The 11,388-nt window shown below is 36.0% G+C and overlaps 1 protein-coding gene across 1 annotated transcript in view; it reads left to right on the top strand.

Annotated features, from left to right (window-relative positions):
- LOC113233431 (long-chain fatty acid transport protein 4-like) overlaps positions 1–11,388 on the top strand; it is a 111,053-nt gene that overhangs the window by 90,794 nt on the left and 8,871 nt on the right. Inside the window, exons 4-7 of the mRNA XM_026468562.1 lie at positions 6,407–6,626; positions 6,776–6,977; positions 7,591–7,724; positions 8,479–8,537. Of these exons, the coding sequence (XP_026324347.1) occupies positions 6,407–6,626; positions 6,776–6,977; positions 7,591–7,724; positions 8,479–8,537 (615 nt within the window). The remainder of the gene's footprint in view (positions 1–6,406; positions 6,627–6,775; positions 6,978–7,590; positions 7,725–8,478; positions 8,538–11,388) is intronic.

Genomic DNA, 11,388 nt, shown 5'->3' with positions numbered 1-11,388 from the left:
AATTAGGGAACGATTCAAAATTTCAAAAGTAAGGGGCAGCAACCAGAGAAGATGGTGATAAAAAGGTGAGATGACGATGAAAGAGGTCGCATCATCACGGGTTCAAATTCAAAGGGGGCAGAAAACTAAACCTAGTTTTCTGATAACCATCAAGACTTATATATTGTTTTACCTGTATTAAAAATCTGTTTTACCTGTATTAAAAATCCGTTCGCAATCATCTACAGCCACGACGGGTTTATAACCAAACAACATGTCAAACACTATTGATTAACCTATTGTGCCTACAATTGAATTAAACAAACATCACAGATGCGGTGACTTTCTAAACGACCAAACTCAAATTCAAATAATCATTATTTCGTAGGTAAGCAAATTACACTAGAAATCGTTATATTGATTAAATTAAGTAAATAAAGACGGTGTTCCAGCATTATTTTATTTTGAACAATACAGGCAAGGAAGCTGGTGAAATTACAGGTACATGGGACTTGTCTGACGGGCGCGATGGCAGTACCCCTCAGATCTTTAGGGTTTAAAGCTCTGATGATATGAACCAGCGTGTCGCTTACCAACAGGCGCATGACTTGTTCGTCCCGTCACTTGGTATCGTAAAAAATATATAAATTATGTAATGACGCATTTTTAAACCGGGAGCTATGTAGGTCGAGAGGGTAGACACCTTTGCCTTTTCTATTGTGAAACACAATAGGCTCATTAAATAAATACTTATGAATATCTTTTTAATTAAATACTGATTAGTTACTAATACAAAGGTTGAACACAAGGAAAAATTCAATTTTTCATAGATTTCTCATAGGTGGCGAAAAATTCGTACGGTCTGCTGACGCGATCTGTAGCTCTGTTAGTACAGTATTTCCCTAGAGAGTTGCAAACCAGACGGAGAGTCGAGTCCTGTCAGATCGACGGAATTTTCCTTAGTGTTCGATCTTTGAGTTAATAAACAGTATAATTACTCCACTTGTTTGTTATAAACGTGGAGAAATTTCACAGAAATAAATGAATTATAGCTGAACGAGTATAACATCATAATATTCAATACAATCAATCTTAAATATTGAATACTTTCGTTCGTCCGGGGAAATACTGCCTTCTTACCTACTTCTGCGTTCCGGTTTCGAAGGGTATAAAGGTGCTGGTGAAATTGTGGCACTGCAACTGTTATGGACAGGCGTGTCGCTTCACCAGGCTTACGACTTGTTCGTCCCGTCATTTAGTATTATATAAATAAAAATACTGATTAGTTACCAAGATGATATTAAATCTCAGCACCAGCGCCATCATTTCGCAAACAAAGTGACACAATTTTGAGACAAGGCTTTAAGATTCTACAAACATAATTAGTCGATAACTATTTATGCTTTTTTAAGAGAATTACAAAAATTTTACATACTGGTGCATATTTTCGACACCTTCCACGTAAGTTGTTGTAAGTAATTTTTTGCTTTTTAACTTAAATATATTCTTTTTTTATTATGTTATAGGTTCATTGTTTGAAAGCAAAGAAATTTCTTTACTTTTAAATATGGAACCTACAATATGCATATGCATACTTAAAAAGTTAAAAAAATGGCAGGTATTTTAACTTAGGGGAAAGGTGTACGAGATGATCCTTGGAGGTAAGATGATCCTTTTCAATTGTAACGAAACTATATAGCAACGTTATCTAGATATTTTCTTCAGTAAAATGTAGGCCTCAATATGTGACGAGTTCATTTTTGTGGAAAAGAACAAAAATTGTGTGAGTTTGATCTAAGGTAAAGTTGATTAAAACGTTAGACAACTTCCATTCTAAGCAATCAATTGCTAAGATTTTTGTGTTGGTGGCTTTGTATAATGCTCCATTTACTTAATGATGTGGTACCAGTAGATAGCATACATGTTATTTTGCCGAAAAATAAGTAAATTGGGGCAAGATGATTATAGTTTTGGTGTACGAGATAATCCGTGGAGATCATTTTGTACTGTATACATATATTGTTAACGGACTATTTTTAATGTGTATTTTTTTCTGATTGCTATAACCTCTTAATTAAATAGATAGCGATACGAATAAAATAGTAGAAGACTGAATTTCATTTACATGATCGATCTCCTTTAATAACAAATATAAATGCTTTTTCTTGTTTTAGACCAGGCCGCGTAATTGTAAAAGAAAAACCATTCGTGGTGGGTGGTCGGAAGACTATGATCTAAAGAACTAGGGGCGTAAAAAGTAGGACGCCACATAGATCGGCAAGTAAATAGTTAGCAGTAGGTACGCGTTATATCATTAAAAAGACGGGCTAAAGCATTGACTTACAATTATATGGACGTCGGGTCCGCGCTAAAAAGTGTCCGCACTGTAAGGCGCTAAAATCGTATACAGAGCGCGACACTCCGCTTTAGTCTTCATTTGTTCTACTGACAGCGCGATACTGCGATGACATTACAATTTAAATTTCGAATAGGTTGACTTGGGACATTTTTTTCGTGGTTTTTGTATTAGACCCGTCGTCCATTTATTTGTAAGTCAATGGGCTAAAGGTAAAAATAAAGGATCGGTCAGTGCAATGAAATATTTAGTTGAAAAAAAAACTGTTTTCATCAGATGTGTTAAACAGGAAATCGAGCTCGTAAAAAGTACATTAAAGATATGGAGACGAGGATGGATAGCAACTTGCCTAAAAAAAAATATCGCCCACCCTTAGGTACCTGTAAGATATAAATAATTACGATTATTTGTTCTCGAAGTTCCGTAACTGTTGTTTCATATACCTAGATTACATAAGTGAGGACTTTGTAAAGTCTAAAAAGTTGTTGTCATTTGTTTCTACCAAAACCTAGAAATTTTCCTAAATAGAGGCAAGGTGATTCCCTGGATCATGTTGCCCATACGCTTAGGATCATCTTGGATACCCCGGTGTCCGTTTTTAGTAAGACAACACGTAAATAGATAATTTTTCTATCATTCAACGCTTTTACATCTGCTTTAAGCTGTATATCTTTTGATCTACCACATTCTCCGTTAAGGGGATCATCTGGTACACGTTTCCCCTATAACAACTTATACGTCGGAAGTATCAATTCGTTTTATGTACCTAGTTCGTAGTAGTTTAGACTTTCGCGTGATAAAAGCACTTTTCACGTATGTGGCTTTATTTATACCAAGGATACGATTTTAAGATCTTTTTCGTTTTCTTTGTCACCTGTGGATAGAAAATACTGAACAAGACTCACTAAATGTGCTGATGGATATGCAACTGTATTAGTCTAAGCATATTTTTATAGTTGTTGAATTACTTAATAACACACAATAAGTAATAGGTATATATATATATCTGTATCAGCTGAAACGTAATATCTTGTTGACTAACACAAACCGCAAATGTTTCAAGTTTATTTCACATTATTATAACACGAGTAAATAAAGACTAGATTTGAATGTACGAGTACTATACCATGCGACTCGAAATTTCACTGAAATAGAAATTGAAATAATAATGTGGAACGAGTATTACGATATAATATCTTGATAAAAAGATATTTTGAATCCGCAATTTAGTGTTAGTCGCTTCGTTTACCTAGACTTGAAGAACAAGGTAAAGTGTTAGACCGGGCGCCCATTGCCGGACGGCATGACACATAATTCTTCGACATTCCTACAGCGAGTGCATACTAACGACTATTAAGATGCCGAAGCATACCGTCGCGACATCGTGTTCGCGCCTGATCAGATCAGTCCTAACGTTTTAAGCTGGATTATTACCAGTTATATATTTTAAATGGTAGTGTTGCTGAAGAAGAAGCTAACCACATTCCATGAAGAAAATTGTGGGTGAATAACCTTCGTAACCCTGCCTAAGCATCCCGAAGGCTTCCGACTCGACATCCCTAAGCTTTTTTTAGCTACGACTATAACAATTAAAATTTCAACTATAATTTCATAACATTAATGGTTATCGTCATCGTTTCTAAAAGTTCCACGCGGTGTCGTCCCGTCAGTAGGCGCTGGGCCTTAGTTTCATAGTCCTAAGACCCCGTCCTTTATAAAGTTTTGCTCTTTTAATGACAAAGATGCGGAGTACGGAAAAATACAGATGTGCCAGTTATTTGAATATGCCCGGTACGAGCAATAGATGGCGTTGGTAATAGACCTGCAGAGTAACTGAACATCATTAAGTGCTTTAAATTATATCCTGGACTGACCTCATACGATACGGGAAAAATACTGTTTTTGTTTGTTGAATCGGTTATCCAGCTGAGCCGTCCATACTTCTATTTTATAGTTTAAAATGGTATGGAATGTTTTATATACAATCGGATAAAAGTTCCTAAACAAAAACAAATAAAAACCTCGCTTTTTGCTAGATATATGTATATATAATTACGTGTTCCTGTTTGTTGTTAAAAAATAATAACCTTATTTATTTTAAAAAATACGTATGATTGTATTCAGTCAATGTAAATTACTTCATCATCCTGTCATTATTTTAATATTTTCTATTGTGATTATGAAAGTAATCAATAATAAAATTTTAGACTTAAATACAGTTCATTACATAATGACCCCTGTTATAGTTTTACGTCTTATATGCCAATTGGTTCTTCTTAAATAAACAAAGTTACCTTGGACTAAAATACATTGTAAGGGGTAGAGAAAAAAAAATACATAAGTAGGTACTCCGAAGTTATTATAAATGTGTACGACGTTTAATTAACCACATACCGGTCGCTTTATGCGGGTTTTTCAATACATGTAAAGAAATCACGCCACACAATTAAAGGACCACCACACTTATCGGCTTGAGCAAGTCAGAAAAAGTTTTATATCTATAAAAAATTTATATATATATAATAAAAGCGCAAATGGGGTTGCTCGTTTCGCTTTCACTCGGATCACAGATGCGAAACGCACAACATCTTTTTCGTTCGTATAACACAAACATAAAGCTTTTTCCTACCAGCTTAATACGGTTCCATGTCGATTAGGTGGTGACTGTCTAAGGCAGTAATAGCATAATATATATTACAGGTTACAGGAACTTAGTCTCGAGTTCTTAACTACAACTTTAGAACGTTCATGTCCAAACTTTTAATGTAATGGTGTGTTCAGTAATATAAAAATATAGCATAATTTATATGTACACAATGAAAGTTTATTATTTATTTTCAACTTTACAGCTTTTTAAATCAAATTTATATTCTTAATTCACAACTTAGCAATACAAAGTCTGTTATTTAAACAATTCATTTAAATCATTAATTTCTAATAAATTAAGTGAAGTGAAGAATAAAGTGAAGTTAGAGAAAACATAAGTAACTATTATATACCTAACAAACTATAATTGCAAGGACAGTATTCACATGTGTATGTTTCGCTTGTGTAAATATGCTATGTGTAGCAAGTCATGCTCGGCTCAAACATATACACAGTTCCGAGTTCCGAAATCCGAAGACGAACTAAAGCCCAGTACATATTAGGAGATCGGATAACGAACTGGAGCTAGGCAGGACATTTTGCGAGGCGTTGTGAAGACAGATGGTGTAAAGGAACAACCGAATGGTGGCCAAGAAATGGTCATAGAAACGTGACACGTCGTCAAAGTTGTGAGTCGTACATTTACGACTCAAGTCCTGTACTAGTCTCACCAATGGGTGATCGATCGTATTGGATGGAGGAAAACCCATACCCAGCAGCCTGTTAAGTCGGGCTAATAATAAATATAAAAAATAAACGTCTAATTTTTTATTAAAAAGTAGACATAGATAATTAATAAGCACTTTTACTTTACGTTGCCGTAAATGAAAGCCTATACAGGATTGCTCATACAATATTAATAACGTGTGTGTGCATTGTGGGCACCGTCTCAAGAAAGTTTATAAAATATTCTAGTCATTTCGTAGAAGTTCTAAAACAATTGTTCTATTTAGAAAATAAAACAAAAGATAAATAACTTATTCTCATAGAGGGCCTATGAGATCCAGAAAAATGATAAGTTTGCATGTAATATTTGTATACTAGTTTTAGTCGTAGTTTTGTGAAATTATCGTTTTTAATAACAGATCTTATGTTCACACATTCCACACACTTTCAAAAGAAACGATTTAATACAAACCAACTAATAGAATTAAATTAGGACAATTCTAGAAAAAGTTATAAGTGATGAAGTGAAACCAACGTTGTGGATTGTTTTTGAATAATTTTTTTTTAAGTGCTCACTCAATCCTTCCATTTCCGAAAAGTAAAACGTCATTAACTTTTATTAATATTGTAAACAGAAAACGTTGAGGTAATGTGCCTCTAATGAGCGAAAGATTTTACATAAAAATAAGACCGTTTCATACCATGTTAAGAATAATATTGTATAAAACGCAATAAAAAATGTAACATTTTTCCTACCAGCCATAGCAGAAATACGCAGCCAACTGCCAGAAGACCTCAAGTTATTCCAGTTATACGGCGACAAGGCTCCAGGTGTAGTGGACTTGGGCGAAGAGATGAAGAAGCAGCCCTCTACCTACCCGGTCGTCACCGATAAACCACAATACAAAGATACCCTGCTTTATATTTACACCTCTGGAACAACTGGAATGCCTAAAGCGGCGCTACTACCGAATTCTAAGTAAGTGCTGGGAAATGCATGACTACATCTTGTTGAGACTTAAACTGTTTTCAAAATTATTAAAAAGCTCTTATTTCATTGGTGTACCAAAGAAGCTTGATTTTAGATACAGGTAATTTAAATATTGTTACATATATATATTGTTACAGGTATCTGCTGGTGGTGGTAGCAACAGTGCATATGCTGGGTTTGAATAAGAAGGACCGGCTGTACAACACTCTGCCCCTATACCACACGGCGGGTGGCGTGGTAGGGACCGGCGCCGCCCTTGTTGATGGTATACCCACCATCCTGCGTACAAAGTTCTCAGCTTCAAATTATTGGAAGGACTGTATCAAGTTTAATGCTACAGTAAGTCTAATCCGGCTGTAACAAATCACCGTTCATTGTTAACTTTTGTTTGATATAAAATAAACATTAATCATTTTATAACTTTGATACTACGCTGCCCTCCTTCTCATAAACAACCTATTCTCATTTTGGTAACTTTCGGGATAGAGCACCAAAATTTTATTTTTAATTTCAATTACGCTGATCTTACTTAACGATAAAATTGAAACTAAATAAAACAAAACTGCTTATAAGGGGTTGTAGATCTTGTTTCGCTGTATCATCTGTATGTATATAAAAATGTATATTACGTCGTTTAAGATAAGTACGGTTGTACAAGCCTATCACATTCTGGAATGTGATTTCGTTGATGTCTTTTGTACGTTAAAAGGCCATCGCATTTTTGTGACAAATCATTCATTTTCATGCGACAACTTTAAAAAAAAATAAGCTGTCCTTCCTTTTCAAAGTAATATTTTCAAAGTATTTTTTTTAAGTAATAAGCCGTAATTTTGTTTTTAAATGCTACGTAAAGAACGAACGATACAATTAACAATAAAAAATTTGGAGATATTGTAGCCTACTGGCAGTTTTTTTCGTAAGTATTATAATAATGATGTTCATAATTGTTCAGGTAGCACAGTACATAGGCGAGATGTGCCGGTACTTGCTGGCACAGCCGCCGCGGCCCGAGGAGTCGATTCACAACGTCCGCATCATGGTAGGCAACGGCATGAGGCCCGCTGTCTGGCAGCAGTTCGTTGATAGGTATGAACTTTAGACCATATTACAATTCTGAAAGAGCATTTCCGCTCTGGACTTAGTAAGATCAGCTGCCTGCATATTATACATACTTGTGTTTTAGTAAATAGCCGTTGAATTTTATTTATTTGTTATAACATTTTACCCATTAAACATTTACCAGCAGAGTCTTACTATTTGTTCAAAATATTTTGTAATTTTCTCTAATATTTCCTATGGAAATCGGATTTTCCTATTCATTCCAGCAGTGGTGAAAAATACGTATTAAACAAAAACATAGAGAAAACGTATATAATTACACTAAGGAAGAATGTAGTAAATTATTTTTGTAGCGAAGCGTTACTCTGTTATGTCATTAATTAAATATAATAATCGTCGGCATGAAACACATGATAGTGGGTGCGGGTCGGGTGCATGTCGGGTCGAGAGTACGGCGGGTGTATGCGACCCGACCTGCGGCCATCCCGCGCCCGCGCGAAGTGTGTTGTCGTCCATGTAAATACATGGAATTACACCCACCGAACTCCCGACCCTACAAGCGCCCGACCCGCACCCGTTCTCTGTGTGTGTCACGCTGTAATTAAAGAAAACAGGAAATTTATTATGTCAAAATCAATCAATAAATCTCTTTTACAACGAAACTATTTGAAATCGTTTGAATTTTAAATACAATGTGCGACTTGTCATTAGGTTGTGTGTGAGGTCGTTTCGGTAATGGTGTCGCGGTCGAATTCATGAATAACGATAACTCTTTGTTTAGGTTCAAAGTGATACAGATAAACGAAATATATGGAGCAACCGAAGGCAACGCAAATATCAGTAAGTATTTTTTCTTTCTCTTTCACGCCTATTGTTATTTAACGAAAGTGTACCCTGTATCGAATGTTTACGGCTCCTTAATTTTGTTTGCTGTATCGATAACATTATGGACTGTTGTTGCCACTTATTGTGCTAATGACCCAAGATTACCTAAATGGACAAATTAAGTTATTTGCTGATAAGAAAGTTACTTCCTTATCAGGAAGTAGCTACCTTATCAGCAAATAGCTTTTCTGCATATCGTAAATTAACCCGTCCATGGATAGTAGCGGCGTTTACTGTAAAATTAAATACCTATCAGAATATGATAAACACGAGTTACCCGTTTCGCCATGTGGATCTTAGAAAAACCAACTACGGGCTTTATCGTGTGATTTCCAAGCGCTTGCTTTGTAGTTACCGCCTAGTGCTTCTCCATAAAGAACAACAATGTACTGACAAAAATCAATGTAAATACATTGAATATTTTATATTGAATCAACGGTAAAAAGTAGTGACATTTTTGTGTGTAACTAAAGTACTCTGTCCATGAACGGGTTAACTACACACATCAAAAGTGTCTAGGGATCAAGTGAATATTTTTGAAATAAAAATTATTTAAGCAATATTTACCAAATCCAGTCTTCCAGGACGACTTCTTACTTTAATGCTTATGTTTTATTTAACCGCTTACCCCTATATTTAATTAAAATAAACTAAAATTGATGTTTTTGCAAATTGTGGGAAAAAACTCAAATTAACGGCGTCAATTAAATGACAAAAAAATGGCGAAAATGATGATTTTGCTCATTTTTATTGTAAAGATAAGAAAATTAATAATCTGTATTTCCACCATTAACACGAATCACACAATTACAGCGATTTGGCATGCTTAAGATGAGTTCATCAAAATCGCTTTGAGGAATGGCCGCCCATGTGTTTTGTAACAAGTCAAAATATTGTTGTAGAGTATGTACGGTATGCATACTCGGCACAGCTCTTCTTTGAAGCATATCCCATGCGTGCTCAATTGGATTGAGGTCTGGCGATTGAGCAGGCCACGGCAGAACGTTGATACGAGCTTCGGCAAGAATGCGTGTTACGACTCTAGCCGTGTGTGGACGTGCGTTGTCATGCATTAGTTGAAATGAATCACCCAACTGGCCTCGCAAAGGGATGATAACATCTGAAATAATTCTCTCTGCGTAAACTTGAGCATTGAGGTTACCCCTGATCCAAATGAGATCGGTTCTTCCGCCGATCCAAATACCGGCCCATATCATTATTGATCCCCCACCATATGGATGAACTTCCTGACAATATCTCAAACGTTCATGACGTCCAGATGTTCTCCAAACTCGAGTACGTCTTGTATCCGGTCTCATACCGAAGCGGGATTCATCCGAAAAGCACACATAGCGCCAGTCTTCTTCCTCCCAGTTTCTGTGTTCGCGAGCCCATCGTAAACGGGTCCTGCGATTGCAGGGTGCAATAGGTGGAACTCTGAGCGGCCTTCGGGATCGCAGACCCACTTCACGTAAACGATTTCGGATTGTTTGATCGCTTATTAGCAAGCCTGAGGAGCTGTGGAGCCTCGTAACCAACATCGTGGCGCTCATGGTACGATTCCGTCGAGCAGTATTTTGGATATACCGGTCCTGTCTGCGAGTCGTGATGCGAGATCGTCCTCCATGTCGCTCGGCCACGCTGCCCGTCATGCGATAGCGCGTCCAGAGGCGACTTATGACGCTCTGTGTAGTGTTAAGAGTGAAAGCCACAGCACGTTGCCTGGAACCAGCTTCCAACATTCCGACGGCTCGCATCATCACTTCTCGGGTTGAACGATGTCGTCTCTCCATAATAATGTAAATTGTTTCGGTTCCGATGCAGATATTGTAATGATTTTGTCAAAACGCTATAACTCATTTTTATACAAAACCACATTGACAATCGATTTTCTTCTTATTATCGAATTTTAAACAATATTCCTTATTTAAATGTTAAAACTCACTAAAAAGTATCAATAGCGATACAAAAAAGTTAATATAATTAACCCTAATTGCAGCAATACTCTTAAACGTACTTGATCCCTAGACACTTTTGATGTGTGTATTTTAATGGTAAACGACACGCCTGTCCATAACAGTTGCAAGTGCACTACCTCTGTACCTTGAGACATAAGTTGAAATGGCCCATGTGCCTGTAATTTCACCAGCACCCTTGCCCTTCAAAACCGGAAAGCAGTAATGCTAACTTTACTGCGCGCAGATATAGGTAAGATGGCAGTACTTTACTGGATGAACTCCTTCATAAGGAGCTCTACTGCTATTAAACTCAATTTGTAAGGGGTTACATCCCTTTGCCTATCATGTGTAAAAGAAAATTTAGCACATACTACTGACTCTTGATATTGGCGAGATGATGAAAAATTTGATCAAAGAAGTACGATAGAGTAATTTTTTTTTAATTTATTGAGGTACAAACAGTACCTCAAAAAAAAATACATATTTTAAAATTAACTTATAAATAAACCCATAGTCCCCTAAATATACATTAAATAAAACAAAAAGTAGGTAAACAGACAATCTGATGCACAATACACAACACGGAAGAAAGAAAAGTATGTATGGGTCTATGATAAATAAACTTCAAGTTATGAATAGATATAGCCACAGACATATAGACATAACACATACAACACAAAAAAAAATACAAAATTATGATCAAACAATTTATAATAATATAAAGGGAAGTGATCGTACCTATACGTACATACGTATATGTTACGAGCAATGATATTAAATGGACGTTATTGTAGAAATAATTACGTCGGCTATTAGTATTGTTTATTATGAGCAATGACTAAGAGCAT

This window comes from Hyposmocoma kahamanoa, unplaced genomic scaffold, assembly GCF_003589595.1.
Source record: "Hyposmocoma kahamanoa isolate Upper Pololo Valley unplaced genomic scaffold, ASM358959v1 102, whole genome shotgun sequence".
In the NCBI taxonomy this organism is placed as follows: domain Eukaryota; kingdom Metazoa; phylum Arthropoda; class Insecta; order Lepidoptera; family Cosmopterigidae; genus Hyposmocoma; species Hyposmocoma kahamanoa.
Note: the sequence above shows the minus strand (reverse complement) of the source record. Positions and strands in the feature narration are given on the sequence as shown.